General features: G+C 42.0%; 1 protein-coding gene across 1 annotated transcript in view; it reads right to left on the reverse strand.

The window, feature by feature from the left end:
• Positions 1 to 1,725: 1,725 nt before the first annotated feature.
• Positions 1,726 to 20,138, reverse strand: part of LOC115091155 (mitogen-activated protein kinase 12-like) — a 54,117-nt gene continuing 35,704 nt past the window's right edge. Inside the window, exons 8-12 of the mRNA XM_029601110.1 lie at positions 17,497 to 17,568; positions 16,818 to 16,897; positions 15,254 to 15,332; positions 14,076 to 14,249; positions 1,726 to 2,571 (exon numbers count right to left, since the gene is read on the reverse strand). Coding sequence (XP_029456970.1) covers positions 2,510 to 2,571; positions 14,076 to 14,249; positions 15,254 to 15,332; positions 16,818 to 16,897; positions 17,497 to 17,568 — 467 coding nt within the window. The 3' untranslated portion in view covers positions 1,726 to 2,509. The remainder of the gene's footprint in view (positions 2,572 to 14,075; positions 14,250 to 15,253; positions 15,333 to 16,817; positions 16,898 to 17,496; positions 17,569 to 20,138) is intronic.

Raw genomic sequence — 20,138 nt, forward strand, 5'->3', positions numbered from 1 at the left:
CTGGTACGTACAGGGAAAGGAAAATTAGTTTCTTACCTGATAATTTTCGTTCCTGTAGTACCAAGGATCAGTCCAGGCTCCCGCCCGCTGTTTTTTGATCTGAAGTAACGGAGAGTCCGCTCGGTGGCTTCAATTGTTGCGGTTGGATTATAGTTCGTGTCCCTTGGTTACAGACGGGTACCGGCCCTGGTTAGGGCGATCTAGTTAGATATTTTGGTTGTTAAATTTGCTTTGACATTACGTAAGACTGAGAGGCTGTGGGTGGCACCTTACTATATGTAGGGAAGCCCGACAAGTTTTGCTCTGTCTCCACCTGCTGGTGCGGAGTCACAACCCAGGTGTCTGGACTGATCCTTGGTACTACAGGAACGAAAATTATCAGGTAAGAAACTAATTTTCCTTTTTTTTTTGTACTTCTTAAATTTTTTTTTTTTTTTTTTTTTTTACTTAACGCGGCAGACCACCGAGTTATGAACACCAACACCGGTAAACTCTGCATCGGTTTTCGTAACCAGCCATCTGCCAGTAATGAAAACGGACACAGTTTATCAGCGGCCATTTTAATTACTGGCAGACGGCCGGTTACGTAAACAGACGCTGAGTTTACCGGCGTCTGTCTTCATAACCGGCAGCCGCGACGGGGGTCGCGTTACTACCATGGAGGTACTAAGGTCGCCTCATTGCTAGGGCGACCCCCTAATTTGGGTATTGCATGGCGTCCCTCTTGCGGGCGCCATGCGCACATTAGGAAAGCAAGCACTGACTTTTCAGCGCTTTATATTGCATCAGCCCCTTTGTGCCAAAAACTCTCCGACCTGTATCCAACTGGGCCACTGGGAACTGACGGTCTTTTGAATTTCTGAATGTCCTCACAAGCTTGGAGCATCCCACAACTCATTTTTCACTTCCTCTGTACATTGGTTATGTAGGTGAGGGCTTGGTTTGTGGGGTTTTTGAGTAAAACCAAGTTGCTCATTTTGATGGAGACCGCATTTTCAAGAGGAAACACGACAGTGCAGATAGAGGTTAACAACTGGGCCTACTTCTAATACTTGAAGTCAACTGCCACTCTTTTACAGAGACTTTGTGTTTATTAACCAATTATTTTTCTAGGGTGTGGAATAATAGTCCCACTTATCAACAGATATTTGTCAAACAGTTCTCCTTCCAGACTGCTGCAAATCACATCCATATAGCATTATTACTATCAAAATAATAAGCATCCATTCCTTCATGCGCAAACTCTAATAAACTCTTTTCTATAGAACTCTTTCCAGAAAATCTGTGATGATAATATATCTGTTATATAATTCACCGCAGTCTGGTAAAGAATTATTTGACACAATCATGGTCCCTTGATAAGCAGTGATTATATTTCTTAGTGTGTTTTGATCTATTTGCTTCTTTGACCTTCCGTGTTTTCCGTAATGTATGTACGAGTGCAGCTTTGGGTCCCACCTTTGCTGGCTGTGTTTAAAAAGCATCCCATTACTATGCCAAGCTCCAATGCAGAACAGGACTAAGCATTTTCCCCCATTCCCTTAGTGGGAGAAAACCTTTAGTCCATAGGTTGCAGGTCAGCGTTTCAAGCATGGAGTTTGTGTTAATTTAATGATTTCTAATCCCATTTCCGGGAATCTCTTGAGCCTTCTTGCAACAGCGAAGTCAAATAATACAAACTTTTTCCCTGAGCTGATGAGTCATCGACACACAAAAGAATTTGGATGAAATGACACCACAAATGTTTTAATGCACTGAGGTCAGGGGTGGATTTCACACATTTTTTACCTTCTCACCCAGGAAATCTAGTCACCAATCGAGGAAGAAATGTTATACCATGCTTGGTGTTTTATAGAGATGCAACCCCTCAACTGACTAGTCTAAATGGCCAATTTGGGAGGTTTTGTGTGTGCCAAAAGCACTTTGTGTGGTTCTGAGAAATATTTCTGGATCTTTCCCCAAAGAGCTAAAATCACATAGTTCTTGTACTGTATTTGGAGTGAAAATAGTGTTTGAATGTTAGCATGGCTGCATTTCATTCCCGGTGTATCGCATTTTGGCATCAAAGGTGCTATTTTTGGATAAACACCTTTTCATAACATGTATACCTCTCTTACTGTGTCAGAGGTACACAGGGAGAGCCAAAGAATAAGGAAAGCATTTACAGTCCAATACACTAGCAGTGCAGAACAGAAAAGCACAAACCACAAATGACCCAAAACCTGTTCAAGGCACGCAGAGAAGGGTCTTGTCTTGTATCATCCAGTTCCTTAGTTACAAGGAAAAGCAGGGAGGCAGGGGATGTGAAGAGAGAATGACCCAGCTCTACTTTGTTAACAATTTATGGGAAGATTTCCAATATTCATTCTTGTGAAACATTAGGCAGAGGTTCACGTGTTCCAATTACCAATGTGACTCACACATCCTTTCTAAACTTGCAGCATTTGGTCTCCAAGGAAACAGCTTTAAAGCAATTGGTTGAAGAGAGTTTCTGAAATGTTCTCGCAGGTTATGTAGCCATTTGTCTGGGATTCTTGGGGTCAAAGGTCATAATTTCCATGTGACTAAGACCTGTATGAATTAAAGAAAGGGGGGGAACAAATCAAATTCATTCATTAGCATTCAGCTGTCCAACCTCCTCAGCCTGTAGCAGTTGGCCAGTTTTGCTGTTCAGAAAGGCAGGGAGTCCTAAGTTATTCTGAAAGTTTCAACAACTACAGTCAAGTGCTGGATTTGAGTGCTTCTTTCCCATGACAGGAGGTTTTTTTTTTGTATAGCTCATAAAATCTACAATCTACCAGTGACTTCCTGTCATATTTTCATTTATTGTTTCAAATGTTTAATGCAAATTTCATTTTGTCTCTTCCCTACTGGGAAAGCTTTGGCCACAGACATTCTGGTAAGACTAATGAAGGTGTGTGAGATATATTTAATTTTGCATATCTGCAATATGAAAACCAAAAAGCTGCATGATTGTGATCCCTTAAAAGTATGTGAAACCTCTCTTGTTACAGAGAATCCTCAAAATCCAGCAATATATTAAAAATATGCTTTGGGCAGAGATTAGCACGTGAATATCATTAAAATAGGATTTTCTTTTTGACCTGGCAGTTTCCCTCCTGCTCCTTTGAATTTCAGCTCTGTGGGAATTGGGGCTGGGATATGGTGTTTTGAGCCGTCACTTGCAACTACCTGAGGGTTTTCCTCTATTTTATATCCTACTCCCAACTTATTTTAGTTAAGGCATTGCAGCAACCATCCTCAGCTGGGCCCCCTGCACAACAGTTCGTTCTGCATCTGCAACTTTGGAACCTATATCTGACCACTAGGTATCACTTTTGTCTGTATACAAATGCTAGAAGTCTTAAAAAAATAAGATGGGAGAGTTAGAATGCATTAGCAGTGAATGAAGAGGTAGATACAATTGCCATCTCAGAAACCTGCTGGAAAGAGGTTAACTAATGGGACATTGTGATACTAGGGCACAAATTACAGTATATTGCAATGACAGGATAAATCAAATTGGTGGAGAGGTGGTGCTATACATTAAAGACAGCATAGACTCAAATAGAATAACATTTCTGCAGGAAATAAAATGCACTGTAGAATCTTTAAGGATAGAAAGTCCAGGTGAGAAGGGAAATAGATTAACAGTGGGGCTGTACTGGCCAGAATGAACGAACATGATGAAATGCTAACATAAATTAGGGAAGCTAACAAAAATAGCAACATAGTAATAATAGGTGACTTTAATTACTCCAGTAATAACTGGATAAATGTCACATCAGGATATGCTAAGGAGGTAAATAAATGTGTCATGGACCGGATGGTACAAAAACCAACTTGGGAGTGGAGTTGGAGCTATTGTAGATCTAATTCTTAGTGGAATGCATGATTTGGTGAAAGAGTTAGTGGTGTTAGGCCACTTGGCAATAGAGATCATAACAATCAAATATGATTTGATAACTGGAGGGAGGACACTAAGGAACTTTACTGCGATAGCATTTCACTTTCAAAAGGGAGCTTATGATAAAATGAGAAAAATTATTATGAAAAAACTGAAAAGAGCAGCTGCAAAGGTTAATAGTTACATCAGGCATGGACATTATTTAAAAATACCATTTTGGAAGCCCAGACCAGATGTATGCCATGTATTAAAAATGGTGGAAGGAAGGCCAAATGACTACTGGCATGGTTAAAAGGTGAGGTGAGTGAGGCAATTCTAGCCAAAGAACATCTTTCAAAAAAATGGAAAAGGATCTGAAAGAAGAAAACAAGAAACAACATAAGCTCTGGCAAGTTTTATGCAAAGCATTGATAAGAAAAGCAAAGACAGAATTTCAAAAGAATCTTGCCATAGAAGCAAAACTTTATAATAAAAACTTTTTCAGGTACATTTGAAGCAAAAAGCCTATGAGGGAGTCAGTTGGACCATTAGTTGATAGAGGGGTAAAGGGCACCAAGGAAGGACAAATCCATAGTGGAGATATTAAATGAATTCTTTGCTTCAGTCTTTACTAAGGCAGAAACCCATGTCAGAAGTGATAATAAAGGTGATGATTCAGAGGAACTGAAATAAATCTCAGCAAACTTGGAAAATGCGCTAGGACAAATTGACAAAGAGTAGCAATTCACCTGGACCAGATAGTATGCATGCCAGAGTGCTGAAAGAACTGAAAAATTAAATTGCAGATCTACTGTTAGTAATCTGTAAACTATCATTAAAATCAGCTACGGTGCTTGAAGATTGGATGATAGCCACTGTAATGCCAGCTTTTAAAAAGGGTTCTGGAGAGATTTTTTTATTTATTTATTTATTTATTTAACGCTTTTCTATACCGACCTTCATCGTTAAAAACCATATCGGATCGGTTTACATCGAACAGGGTAATAACTGGAGTGACAACTAGAATAAATAAGCAAATGAAGTAGAGGAGACCAAAAGTTACATTCAAACAAGGGTTAAGAACTTGGAAGCTTAATCAGCTGGAAAGAGAGGTTAAAGCAACGGTAAGAATATAATATAATACAGTAGAGAGTCTGTCGTTCAGTCAGCGGGTAGGTCCATCGTTCAGGTAGAGAATAAGGACAGACTAATGTGTATCTGGGGGATCTGAGAAGGCTTGGCGGAAAAGCCACGTCTTGAGTTTTTTTCTAAATGTTAAGAGACATGGTTCCAGTCTGAGGTCTGATGGGATGTTATTCCATATAGATGGGCCTGCTGTAGAAAAAGCTGGTCGAAATGAGGCGTGTGGCTTTAGTTGGGGGAAATTGCAGCATCCCTTTGTGAATTTCTCTAGTTGGTCTGTTGGAGGCATGGGGTTTGAAGGGGATTTCGAGGTCGAGTTGAAGTTGGTTGTGGATGGATTTGTATATTAAGGTGATTGATTTATGCAGGATTCTGAAATTAACTGGTAACCAATGTAGGTTTCTGAGGATGGGTGATATGTGTTCTCCATGGTTAGTGTTGGTCAGCAATCTCGCTGCTGCGTTCTGAATCATCTGCAGTATATCTGCAGAGATCCGGGAAACTACAGTCCAGTGCATCTGACGGTGCTGGGAAAAATGGTTGAAACTATTCTAAAGAACAAAATTACTGAACATATAGATAGACATAGTTTAATGGGACAAAGACAACATGGATTTAGCCAAGCGGTGTCTTACCTCGCCAATTTGCTACATTTTTTTGAAGGCGTGAATAAATGAGGATAAAAGTAAGCCAGCTGATATAGTATTATCTGAATTTTCAGAAAGCGTTTGACGAAGTACCTCATGAGATACTCTGAGGAAATTTAAAAAGTCATGGGATAGGAGGCAATGTTCTATTGTGGATTGAGAACTGGTTAAAAGATAGAAAACAGAGAGTAGGGCTAAGTGGTCAATTTTCTCAACGGAGAAAGGTGAATACGGATGTGCCCTAGGCCTGAAGATCGCGTGCCGGCACTTGGCTGGCGCAGGCGTAACTTCTGGGATAAAGGTACTGGGGTATTTGTTTTTGGGCTGGGGGGGCGGGACAGGGAGGGGAAGATAGGGGGGGAGGCCGAAGGAAAGTTCCTTCCGAGGCCGCTCCGATTTCAGAGCGGCCTCGGAGGAAACGGGGAAAGCCATCGGGGCTCCCCTAGGGCTCGGTGCGCGCAAGGTGCACTAGTGTGCACCCTCCTGCGCGTGCTGATCCCAGATTTTATAACATGCGTGCAGCTGTGCACCCATGTTATAAAATCGGGCGTACATTTGTGTCGCTGGGTAGTGGGCACAAATGGCTGTGCGCGTAGGTTTTAAAATCCGCCCCTAAGTTTGTTTCTAATACAATCCAGAATATTATAAGACAGAACTAACTAATATCTAATAAGATGGAGAAGCTTGAAAATCAGAGGAGAGGGAGGAACCTCAGGTTTATAAATTTTCCTGAAGACCCACTGATACCACCTAAAGACATGTGGAAGAAATAATATTTAATAGAAATTTTGAAACTCTTCCCTTGGTTTCTAGATTTTATTACATTCCTCCATTTAAAAAGAATCCTCCAGCTCAAAGTGGTTTTCAAGTTTTGATGCCTGTGATTCCAGATCTGGATATTACTAACATTTTGGAAACAACCCAAAGAGAACAAGTTAAACCCTCCACCTTGATAGTGATGTTTTTATTGGAATCTGACAAGAAGTGGCTCCTAAGGATGTTCTTTCGATGTCATCTAGAGACGTTTTTGGATTTGAAAGTCAGTGTCTTCCCAGATTGGGCAAGATCCACCCAGTTGAAGAGGAAACAGTTTCTTCCAATGTGGCCCCAAGTTGTACAACTTGGTGCCCTTTATTCTATTAAAGTTCCCATGTAAATGCATGATTAAATATAAAAATTCCACTTATATTTTCTATGTTCCTTCTCAACTAAATAATTTTTTGAAAGATAACCATCTGTAATTACTTCCTCCCCAATAGCTGCGGAGTAAGTGCTAATTGTTTGCAGCTGTATTCGATCATGTTTTATTTCCTCCTGCTCAGATGCCATGTCTTAATATTATTTGTTATAATTCCTGTGGTGGTGATTGGATCCACAAGTTGGGGACTGGATATGGAGAGGCTTTGTCTACCTTTAATTGTATATTTCCCCTTTTTCTTTAACTTTTCTAATTTGAACTCTGCTTGCAAATTCAAGTTTTTTTTCTTGAAAATGTAATGTGTAAATTCATAATTTAAAAAAAAAAAAGCCAAACATTATTGAAACTTCCAGCAACAAGCAGAAAAAAAACCTGTTACTAGGTGGCACAAACAATTTGGATGAGAGGAGAAAAAAAAGTTGATAGAGGAACAGTTTATCACTATGGAGTCAGGGCTGGAATCCAGGCATCTCATGTTATTTCAAAACCATTGAAAACCGAAACTCATATCCAAGGCAGACTCTGGCTGGCGAATTGGTTATAAAATTGGGATGAAGAAGAGAATTCAAAAACCAAATTTTCAAAATGATCAAGTTTAGTCAAAATCTTTGAATGAAATTAGCAACTAGGAATGTTATCATCAAATTGTCAGAAACCCTGCTTGCATTGGTCTTTTTGTTATGTTGACAGCGAAGAAAATGTGGGTAATCTTGTGACGGTGCTATTTTCGGCATACGATTTTAGCCAAAAACGTTATCCCATTTTTGAGTGATCCAGAAAATGCTTTGGTAACAGGCAAAGCTACTTTTGTCCATGATAAGGTGCTACTCATGTGAGCCAATGCCATGCAGCACCTGCTTAAAGAAAATGGCATTGATTTTTGGGGTAACAAGGTTGGGCCCAGGGAACTCTTCAGACTTGAACGCTGCCAAAAACATAGGTGCCATTAATAAGGATGAGGCAGAGAGTTTAAAGTTGAGGAAAAGTGGTCAGATGTCATTCCACCAAAACTTTCCATTGAAATTTGGAATTGGTCTTATTAACTTTGGAAAATGATAATGATTTATTTCAAAATTTGTTGTGTTCACCCCCCCCCCCCCCCGCTCGTTTTAAACAGTTTTGCAAGCTAATGATGGACACATCAATTATTAATTATCTGTTGTTTAATTCTGTTTTGAATGCTGATTAAAACAATATATTGCATGTTTCTATCAGATTTCTGGTTGTTGCTACAATGGGTTATACAACATTCGGTAAAAATGTTTTAAATAATTTAAAATCAGCTGATGGGTATAATAAATAATTTTAAATGTGCACTTTAAGCTAAAAACAAGTAAGATCACTTAGGGCCAGATTTTTAACATGCGCGCAGGCGTAGATTTGTTCGCGCAACCCGGCGCGAACAAATCTACGCCCGATTTTATAACATGCGTGCGCTGCTGCGCACATGTTATAAAATCCAGGGTTGGCGCACGCAGGGGGGTGCACGATTGGGCAATCTGCGCGAGCCGAGCCGAGCAGCCTGCCTCTGTTCCCTCCAAGGCTGCTCCGAAATCGGAGCAGCCTCAGAGGGAACTTTTCTTCCGCCCCCCCCCCCCCCCCCGCACCTTCCCCTCCCTAACCCGCCCCCCAGCCCTAACTAAAACCCCCCCCCCTGACCTTTATTAAAGAAGTTACGCCTGCCAGCTCTCCATCCCCTGGCCCGGTGGCTGTTCCGGAGGCCTCGGTCCTGCCCCCGGAACGCCCATTTTTGCAAGCCCCAGGACTTATGAGCGTCCCGGGGCTTGTGCGCGCTGCCGAGCCTATGCAAGATAGGCTCGGCGCACGCAGGGGGAGGCAGGGGTAGGTTTTCAGGGGTTGCGTGCATATCTTACGCGCGCAACCCTTTGAAAATCTACCCCTTAATGTTTTTATACTGATGCTCCACATTTAACCATCTCTAAAAACCTTTTTTTTTCTTAAAAGAATCAAAAACAGTGGTGCTGCAGCTCAGATAAGTACCGTTTTTTTTTCCTATTTTTAGTGTGATGTCTTGATAAGTGATGCTTTAAGTCTCATTATATTTTGCAAACCTGCAATGTCTTTGTTTTCCTTCCTATATTTTGTTTCCTTGTTATCTCACTGTATCTCTTATTAGTCTGTAAGTTTTCTTATAGTGTCTATTCTGGTCAGAGCTATTGTGCACTGTTGGTGTGCACTTTTCTTTTAGAAGTCTGAGTGCACTGTCTTCCTGCCTGGTCCTCTGCTTTGTCTTCCTGGTCAGGAACTCCTACTACACTATCTTTTAAAAAATAGCAAGTGAAAATATATTCCTTGCATCAATGGTCTTCCACGAACTAATATGTATCCTGGTGTATGTGTGCAGAACCTTCTTGTGCTGGACATCTAACTAGAAAAAAAAAAGGGAAATTATTTTTTTCCCTGTATAATTTTTTGTCTTCAATGGGAACAGATTTCAGTCATCAAGCATTCACACTTCTGCTTCTATAACTGTGTCCATACATCCGTTTGCACTACATGGCTACACAGTATCTTATGTAGTAATTCTAAAATTGTGGAACTTTAGCTTTTATAAACTTTTTCTTCTATATCTCTCTCTTCCTTGGTGAGATTTTGTGAGAAATTAATTTCTGCGGTCCTTGTAGCCTGCCAGGTTATGGACTTAACCAGATATATTGGCTTTACAGAACCCATTCTTACCAATCAATTTCTCTTTTTAGTTTTCCTACTGGACTTTGTCACAGTTTTCAATGATACAATGTTTTTGTGCAGTGTCCTGGCTCTGCTCCTGGGTTGCTTTGAAACAACACTCCAGTGCAGAAATTTCGGCTTATCTCTGTCTTGCTGTGTCACACTACAGTAGACACACTGATATTGTGCCAATAAATTAACTGATTAACTGATTTCCCTGTTAGTTACTTCAAGAAAATCTCAAGTTCAGTTTCACCTAATTATGAACAGAGCAAACTGTGCGCAATTCTGTTCTTTCGTTTTCTTTTTAACTAGCCTTCTTTTTCCCCTTACCTTTCCAGCTTCAGGAAATTTTTGTAAAATCAAACATAATCATACTTTACAAAAACACATGTCCTCTAAACCAGTGGTTCTCAACTTTTTTTCTATCAGGGCACACCTGAGAGGTGATTCTCACATGCGTGACACACTGAGTGAATACATGACCATCATGGGACTAAATATAAACATATGCTCTGCATTCACAGGAGTCCCCCACCTCCTAATAATGGGTGCAGAGCAGAACTAAGACATTTCCCTTTAGAACTCACCATACAAAAAAGATATTCTGATTCTGGGATCATCTTAATAACAGCATCACAAACTCCCTCTACTACCAGGTACATTGTGAAATAATACAAACAAACCCCACTCTGTACAGGTCTGTCAAACCTGCCATACCTCAGCAGCACTAACTCCAAGAAATGAAACAGCAATAGCCCTACCCATGAAAAGGTAGGGCTATTGCTATCGCCAGTGCAATATCATATTGAGAAAATACAACAAATGAGGCTGATAAAAATTTCTAGTAAAGTACCTCATCTCAGTCGCACACACACAGAATACAGATAGTCCTGCCTTCACCAAATATAGAATAAGAGACCACAAATTATAAATGTGGAAACAGAACGTGGAATGGAAACCCCAAGACCACCTTCAGCATGCAGTGCAAAACTGGAGACTAGAAACAGAAATATATTTCCTCCTACATTAAGCAAAGTTCAAAGAGAAGAAATGCATACTCTCAAAACTGACATAGTATGGCCCTTGTACCCAGTCCCTCCCCTCCATGCCCCATCACCTCTCACTTCTCCCAACTACTCAGTCATCCCTTCACATCCTCATATCCCTGTCCAACATTCCCAACACCCCCACCCCACATCCTCTTCCCCTCTCTCCCATTCAACTCTTTCTGCCCTTTCCTACCCAGAATACCTCTGACCACCTCTTTCCTACCTCTTCCTGCTCAGCATCCCCCACTTCCCACTCCCCTCTCCCCCAACTCAGCCACTCCACACCTCCATCGCTCCACTTCCATCGTTGCCTAGCAGCTCCCAACCCCTCCCTTCTCTGCCTCTTCCTACTCAGCAACCTCCAACCTCCTTTCCCCCTCTCCTGACTCCCTATCTCCCCATGCCTTCCTGCCCAGCAGACTATTGAACTCCTATCTTCCCAGTACATTTCCCCCTCCTCCTGGCTCCCAGCCAGCAGAAAAGACTTGTCCAATCCAGAGTCTCCCTCCCTCTTTATCAGCAGCAGATGAGGGCAAGAAGCATTGAGGAGAGGAAGAAGATAAGGCAGCAGCAGCGGATCTACAGAGCACACACCTTCCTCCCTTATGCTCCTTCTTTCACATCCAGGCTCCATGGGGTGAAGAGAGCATCGGCAGCCTCACAGCCAGGCCAAGCAGAGGAAGATAAAGCTGTGTCCCACAGGGCCCTTATGAACAGGAGTTGGTGATATTGTGCTCTGATCTGGGTGAAGGAGGAGGAAGGAACAACCTCCCAGTGGCCAGGAAGAGAAGGAAGCAAGAGCAGCTTCCTGTCACCCCCAATAAAAGAGAAGTCGGCCAACTCCTGCCCAGACTGATGAGGAAAGAACAGCCTTCTGCTGGCTGTGTGACACACCAGTGTGTCCCGGCGCACCTGTTGAGAGCCACTGCTCTAAACAGTATTAGAAGAACTGTTTCCCAGTGTTCCCAGTTAATGTTTTGGTGGGGTTTTTTTAATTCTTTTCCTCACACAAGGGCAGAGCACCTTCACTGTGCTTCTGTACCGACTTCTTACCAACCGTTGCCTCCAAACTATAACTTTCTGCCCCTCTACTGTAAAATCTCTGCACCATATGACATCACTGCAAAAAATAGTCCCTTTCATGCTCTGATATCTCCTTAAGTGGTTTATTTGAAGTCTCACATTAGACTTCCTAAGATAACCCTGTTCTGAGAATTAATTTCCTTTCATTAAAATATTCATTTAGGCTTTTACGTTTTCTATTGAATCTGGTTACTTCATACTCTTGTATTCTTCCCTCAAACTGTTTTTCAGTAAACACATTTTTCTTTGTCATAAGGCTCCTCAGCATGGTCAAAGCTGTTAGTATATATGCAAATTATCTTATCTCAAGGAAACTAAGTGCAGATAGAACCTGTGCACCTGGTATATGTTTCCAAAGATCACCATTAGTTTGCATTGGTAGACAATTTTCTAAACTGTGACAGCTCTATAGAGACCTCTTGCCTTTTAAAACACTTGTTTTAAAATTAAAATGCTGGGGGCTTCCTCAGTGCCCCCTGACATCTAGCTTTGTCTCAATTTATTTTATTTTAATCTGCTTCTTGCAGCAACAATATCCTTGCTGTCAAGATTGAGGATTCACTTTCGGGTCCACACCATCATTCATATCGCTGGCCCAGATCGATTCAATGCAGCAAGAGCGGGTGCTGGCTTAGAGCTCCCGCTGCACTACGGAGCCTCAATCTGGCTCTGTAATAGTGGTGGAAGCTCCCCTCTGCTCTCTGCTGCTTTTTCTGCCTCTTTCTGACCTCTTGCCTGTTCAGCACTAACAGCGCTGCAACCCTTCACTTCTGGGCTTGCAGCACTGCTGAGCTAGTCACATCCCCAGAGCTTGCCTCAGCATCTTCACAGCAGTGTTTGCAACAGGAGCTTCATGATCATGCTTCTATTCCTCATCTCTCCCTGCTCTCCCTTGGTCCTCTAGCTCCACAGGAAACTTTCAATAGGTCTCGACATTGCCTGTCTGCCTGGCATCACAGCCAGCTCTAGCCTCAGGGGCATATCCCAAAGGCACCACCACTAGTAGCCACGTGCACCACTGGCGAGTTTTACTAATTGTTTTTTACCCCATTTACAACAGAATCAAAAGCTGTGCTAAAATCCAAGTATACCACATCCAGTACATGCCTCCAATCTATTTAGAGAATTTGATTGGGTAAACAGCATGAAGTAGCATGGCATGCCTCAGGCTTCAGTTCTGGGTCTAGTTCTGTTCCTCATTTTCATGAGTGATACTGCAGAGGAATTAGTAGGAAACATTTGCCTTTTTGCTGATGACACTAAGATCTGTAACTAGACACTCCTGAGATAGTAGACAGAATGAGGAGAGATCTAAGAAAGTTCAATGAGTGGTTGAATATTTGGCAGCTAAACCTCAAAGCAAAGGAATGCAGAAATCAAAGAGAGGCAGTATGGGATGAAGGATAAGATATTGTGTAAACGAAGTAGGTGAGAGTCCTCAAGGTGAACATTTCTGATTCACTGAAGGTAGTGAAACAGTGCAACAAGGTGATGGCCAGAACCAGAGGGATTCTGAGATGCACAGGGAGAGATGCAACCAGTACAAGAAAGGAGGCGATAATAACTCTGTACAGGACATTGGTCAGACCTCACCTGGCATATAGAGTCTAGTTCTGAAGGCTGTACCTCTGAAAGGATACAAAGTCCAGACAGTTTATTTTATTTATTTATTTAATTAATTTTATATACCGGCAACCGTTTGCACATCGTGCCGGTTTACAAGTAACTTACAACAAAAGATATATAGGCATAGCCTTTACAGAGAACGGTGTATAACGTAAACGCAGTAACAGAACAATTAATTAACTAACAAGGGGGGGGTGGGGGGGGTAGTTCAAAGAAGGACTACCAAAATGGTGCAGAGTCTACATCTAAAGTCATAAATTGAGACTACGGACCTAAATATGCACTTCCTAATTGAGAGGAGGAACAAAGGGATATGATAGAGACATTCAAATACCTCAGGGTATAAATAATGCAAAAGAAGTCAACTGTTGTCGAATAGAGAGGAAATTCTAGAAAAAGAGGTCATGATAGGAAGCTCAAACAGGGTAGACTTGGGAGTAAGACTGGACAATTTCTTCATGGAAAGGGAGATAGATTTATGGAATGGCCTTTCAGTGGAGGTGGTAGAGGCAAAAACAGTAGCAGAATTCAAGAAGGCCTAGGATAAGCCCAGAGGATCCTATAGTTGAGAAGAAATTCAGGGATCTATTTATCTTCACTGCCTGTTTCCTGCCTTTACATGTTGCTCAGAGCAGTCATATTCATAAACACAGATATACATTCAATCTTTCATTGCTTTAATATTGCCCTCTTTAAAAAATCTCTTTGCCATCCACAAATATTAAAAAAACCAATGATCACAAGCTTACTTTTCCATTCTTCAATGGCCAAATCTAAACTTTCAAAGGAATCATCATAGGGTTCTGCAGGTGGATCAGGGTCAGTGTCATGGTATTCTCCAAGGTAGGCATGGGATAAGGATTCCTTTGCTGTGATTCTCTCCTCTGGATCCAAAACCAACATCTTTTCCAACAAATCAGCAGCTGGGGACACAAGTAAAGCAGCTTAGAAGCCTGACAGGTGCCTGTCTTCATGCTGGTTTTTGTTTGTGTAAATAGAAATACGAAGTGCCAGTCATCATGGGCTTTTCAGAAATTCAGTCACTGAGAAATTCCATTGTTTTAAGGCCACACGTTTATGACCGAAAACATCCTTGGTCATCTGAATTAACCCTGTACCGTTCTTGCAAACCAGAATCTCTTATTTGTTAATCTCTGGATCTTTCTGTGATACAAAAGATTGAGTTATGGCTGTTTTTCCTTTTACCAAACAAATATGCTCATTGCTTTGCAATGCACCGAGCATTTGAGAACATTAAAACAAAGGTAAGGCAAGAACCATCGCAGCACGCCTCGGTAAACTTAGCAAATATTATTCAAAGTCTATTGCTGCTGTAGCTCCGAATAGTCTATCAAGATCAGGTTGATGAATGCATCTTTCTATTTACCAGTTTTCTAAAATGCTGGATCCAGGCCACTCATTTCTTCATATTTGTTGATGACTTGGATAGACTGCTCTATATTCTAATCACACAGGGTTTCTTCAAGGTCACCAACTTCAGTCCAAGACATTTTTAATTTAGTTATTGTACTCCTTGGCCTTTAGAAAGAAGCCATGAATCTAATGTTATTTGACTCTCGGGATATATAAAAAAAAAATCTCTAAAATGATGCATTGGGGCTAGTAATGCTATTGTCAGGTTCTAGTCTGCATCCAACCAATTTGATTATTTTGTTGCCAAAGAAACATAGAATGCTTCCAGATCCCTTATAATGGAACAATTGCTGATTCATTTATAAAAAGGAAAAAGCTGCATGAAGCTTTCCTGCTAATTTAGTTAGCGCTGAAGAAAAGTGGTGTAGATCAAAAGAGAAGAAACCAGACTTGGCCCATCAGGTCTAGTCCCAGAATAGCCAGTAATCTTAGACAGAAGAACTAAACAGTCCCCATGCTTGTTAATGATGGGAAAAGGATCAGGCACGCTTACCTGTTCTACTAATGGTTGGGAAAATCTGCTTTAAATTTTTTTTCTCCTTTTTTGGAAGCGCTTTCATGTATGTTTGTGCCTACAAAGAGTAAAAAAAAAAAAAAAGGCCAAATTAAACAGTGAATTAAGAAAGCCATTTTGCTGTGAAAAAAAGTTTAAATAAAGATTTTGGCCATAGTTTTATTATGAATTTACACTTCCTGATCCTAGAGGAAAGTATTTCTGAGCCCCCTATGTACAATGCCTCAAGACAATGCCCCAAGAATTCAGATAACGATCTAGTTTCTGCTCACTTATGGGTAGAAATGGAACACCAAGGTAAGGGGCAGCAGGGGGCTTGTTTTCAAGCAGGTTCTAGATTAGCAGGACACGTCACAGAGAGACTGTTGGAACTCATTAGCTCCAACACAAGTTTTGTTTGTCTTCTTTTTCTCACCCTCCATTTTCAAAGCCTCCTCTCCAAACGGCACAGAAGAACTCTCGCTAGAAAGGGCCATCACTGTAGTAGCAGCCATCTTGCCTCCCTCCCCAGGTTTACGCATGATGTTGCCCCCAGGCGTGACTGGCCCTGAACTGGAGATACCCTGTACCATAAAAACTACAGCCTGAGTCGGGGGGGGGGGGGGGGGCAGGTCTCTCCATAGCAAGTTTAAAGGGGAAAGAGTGCAACAGATACCGAGATACACAATTTCTACGTGAATCATTATTACACGGTATACTTCCTTTTCCTTATCAGTTCATGCTGTACTTAACATTAACATTGTAGAGCACCAAACCTTAGAACCAGGGCAGGCAGTACCATCCTTCGAGTGTCACAAGCCAGTGCGTGCATATTCATTGTGGATATCCTGGAAGCCCAACTGGCTTTCAGCACTCGAGGACCGGAGTTGCTACCACTGCCATAAAAGGATGTGTGAGGAGAGAATTACAGAGGAGTGTATGTTTGGTGAGAAGATGGTCACAGCAGTAGGAATTTGGTACAGGACAAGGGATTGTTTTCTGTCAGATTTATCATCTCTACTGTTTTGTCATAGTGTTGATGTTAAGATTATACGGCGTTTGGTTTTCAGAGAAAATTATACCTCTTGCTTCCTTTGCAAAGGGGATGATCCATAAAGAAGTGGCTTCAGGGGCAGAGGATATGTTAGGTGCATAATTTGGGACCTAGGCCAACATCACTGTGGGTGGGGGGAGGGGAACACCATAAACCCGCAGGCTTGTCATGACAGGCATTTAAACATAGGCATAAAATGTCGCAAAATCTTTACTAAATCATGTCTTTATTTATTTGTTTATTCTATATTCTGCCTGAATATTATGCCCCATTTTACTTTATTTACTTAGAAGATGGTGCCTGTATTTACTGCTGTTTAGTTAGGCTCTTTTAGCTGGAAACCTGGGCAGTTTTTGCAGTTTGGCCTCTTTCTATGCTTTGACGCTCTAGTCTTGTGAGCATCAGGTTTGCCAGTCTTCTGGAGAAAAAGAACTTGCACTGCAAAAACAATAACAACAAGAGCATAGAATTTGTACAATAAAATGTTCACCCTGTAGAAATGATTCTTACATCTTTGCTTTGCATCTTGTTTATTAGTGAAGGCTGTGGACTTCCTGTTATCTCAATGATCTTGTTCAACTCATCAAAATCTGTCCTAGGAGCGTTAAGAATTAACTAATCTGTGGCATTTTCAGAAACAGTCCTACTCAAATAAAATGCGTCTGTCAGCTGTAATTTAAAAAGGATCTGATGTAAAATGTTATAGTTAGTGGGTAAAACTAGATCTGAGTGGACTCACACGCCATGCAGGAATGGACATATCATTCAGTACATCTCCCTTCTATATAGAAGTCAGATACATGCTAGTCATAGCACTGCGAGTTAGATCTTAAGTAGCACATCATTGTGAATAAAATAAATATTTCTATATATTTCACCCAATTTTTTGGATATTTATCCTATTGTTACAAAACTGCTCAGGGTTACAATAGAAGCAAACATTACATTGAATACACAATGAACAAAACATAAGTTAAGTGTAATAACTATTCTCACTACAATGTCAATGTACTGACAAATTTAATTTGCTAGCTTTCCAATCTATAAAATTTCTTTTGCATCTTTACAACAGATAATTGAATTTTCATGGACCTGATCTGGTATGTAAGCTTGAAGCATCAATTAGTTTATTTGCATGCAGGATAATTCCTGGGAATTCTTGTTAGTGATTCTTAAGGTAAAAGGATACAGTCTCCGCCAGGGAATAAAATGTGTCCAGTTAACATTTCAGCCAGAATGCAGCCAACTGACCAAATATCTACTGCAAAGTAAAATCCACAGGTAAACAATGTAAAATGAAAGAAGCAAGAATTTCTATTATCAAAACAGCATCTGGGGTGTCCAGTAGAGTACAAATATTAATCTCTTTTCCAGCAGAACGGTTAACCTAAAGACTGCCCTTGGCCCCTATTCCTTATTGGGTCGATTTTAAAAGGTGTGTGCATGCGGCTCCCAATTTTATAACATGCGCGCATTGGCGTGTGCAAGTTATTAAATACGTTTCCTGCGCACACATGCTCGCTGGATTTTCATGTCTGTGTGCACATGTGAGGGCGGGTGGCCTGCTCCGCATGTAGAGGGGGAATTTTAGAATAACACGCACAGCAATGCAAGTAGGGCTTCCCCAGTTCCCTCCCAGTCCGCTCCAGTAAAGGAGGTTGGAGGAGGGAAATAATGCATGTGGATTGCACTTTAAGTTCTACATGCATTATTTTCCATAAAAACTGGGCTTGCACAAAAAACGGGTGCAAATGTCCATGGGTACTTTGTGCCCATACCTAGGAATTCTCTGGATTTGGCCCGGAGACTTCAGAATTCTAAAGGAATTGCCAGATCTCCAGGCCACCACTGGGAAAACTCCAGGTCCTGTTGAAAAAGAAGGCCCTGGAAGAAAAAGTCACCTGGGTACTTGTCTACAAGAAGGAGCATGGACCCCATGTGCCAGAAGACAGGAGTTGGGCCACAGAACTGTAAGGATGAGGAGCATGGGCCCCCCACAACAGAAAAAGGAGATCCATCAAGCCTGTCAGGGGAAGAAATTGGAGGAGATATGTCGCCCTGGCTCATGTCATTGGTGGGTTTGAGGTGAGGAGAGAGAATGAGTGAGCATGGGTATGGGTGCGAGAGGGACAGGGAGAGAAGTGTGTGTGTGTGTGAGTGAGCATGGGTATGGGTGCGAGAGGGACAGGGAGAGAAGTGTGTGTGTGAGTGAGCATGGGTATGGGTGTGAGAGGGACAGGGAGAGAAGTGTGTGTGTGAGTGAGCATGGGTATGGGTGCGAGAGGGACAGGGAGAGAAGTGTGTGTGTGAGTGAGCATGGGTATGGGTGGGAGAGGGACAGGGAGAGAAGTGTGTGTGAGTGAGCATGGGTATGGGTGGGAGAGGGACAGGGAGAGAAGTGTGTGTGTGTGTGAGTGAGCATGGGTATGGGTGGAAGAGGGACAGGGAGAGAAATGTGTGTGAGTGAGCATGGGTATGGGTGGGAGAGGGACAGGGAGAGAAGTGTGTGTGTGAGTGAACATGGGTATAAGTGGGAGAGGGAGAGAAGTGAGTGTGCATATATGTATTTGGAAGAGGGAGAGAAGTGAGCGAGTGTAAGTGTGGGAGAATGAGAGGAGGGAGGCTGTGCGTGTATGTGTGAAAGAGCATGAGAGTGAACAGGTGAGTCTGTTAGTGTGTGTATATGTGAGAAAGTTTGTGTGCATGCTGCTGCTGCTGTGGCCCCACACACACACACTTTACCCCTGCTAACCACGACAATCTCAGGGTGACTGAAAATCAAAAGTCCCCAGCTACATTTGTGTGAATGCAAAATTTCAAATAAAAGTATGCATGAACTTTCACTTTGAAAAATGGTAATTACCTGCAGGATTTGTCCCAGTGTGGACAATTTAAAAATTGTTTCCGAAAAGGTGAATTTTAAGAGCCTGATGTGTGCCAAAACCGGGAGCTGGCTGCAAATCTAGCACATGTGTGTGCCTACCCGATTTCATAAACTGCCCACATAATGTGCACAAGTACTGATGTACTAACAAAACAGCAAGGAAGGCTGCTTAATAAAGCCGTGGAAGCAGAAATACGCAATAAGCAGCCTAATGTCCAATAAGGGCTTATTGCATATTCTGATTCTACATAATAAATTTGCTATTCTTGGACATTAGGCTGCTTATTGCGTATTTCTGCTTTCAAGTACTGATGTACGATATCTCACATCAGGAAAAGAAGGGGCGGGATGTCCACAGGGTACGTGCATTCTGGGGCAGGGCCAAGAGATATGTGTGCATGCAGCTACGCACCTGGGTGCATGTCCAGGTTCGTTTAGCACAGCATTACTTCTGCTATAGATAAGGTATAAGTCAGACTAAAACAATTTCTAGCCATATATGAAGTGCTTGATGGGTCTGGGTTAACTGGAGGGAGTGCAGGCTAAAAAACTAGGGGGGAGTCTTGAGGACCTAGCTACAAACTGGGCAAACTGGTGGATAAACTGGTGAAACTGGTCATGGTCTGGATGCGTGCCTGTTATAAAATTCCCTCACTTGCACGTCTCAAAGCCGACATTGCTCTGCTGTACGCTTAGGGGTAGATTTTATAATTTTGCGCGAGCAAAAGTACGCTGGATTTTATAAGATACGCGCGTAGTCACGCGTATCTTATAAAATCCGGGGTCGGCGCGCACAAGGGGGTGCACATTTGTGCAACTTGCGTGCGCCGAGCCCGGCGCACGCTGCCTGTTCCCTCCGAGGCCGCTCCGAAATCGGAGCGGCCTCGGAGGGAACTTTCTTTCCACCCCCCCCCCCGCACCTTCCCCTCCCTTCCCCTACCTAACCC

This window comes from Rhinatrema bivittatum, chromosome 4 (assembly GCF_901001135.1).
Source record: "Rhinatrema bivittatum chromosome 4, aRhiBiv1.1, whole genome shotgun sequence".
Taxonomy (NCBI): Eukaryota; Metazoa; Chordata; class Amphibia; order Gymnophiona; family Rhinatrematidae; genus Rhinatrema; species Rhinatrema bivittatum.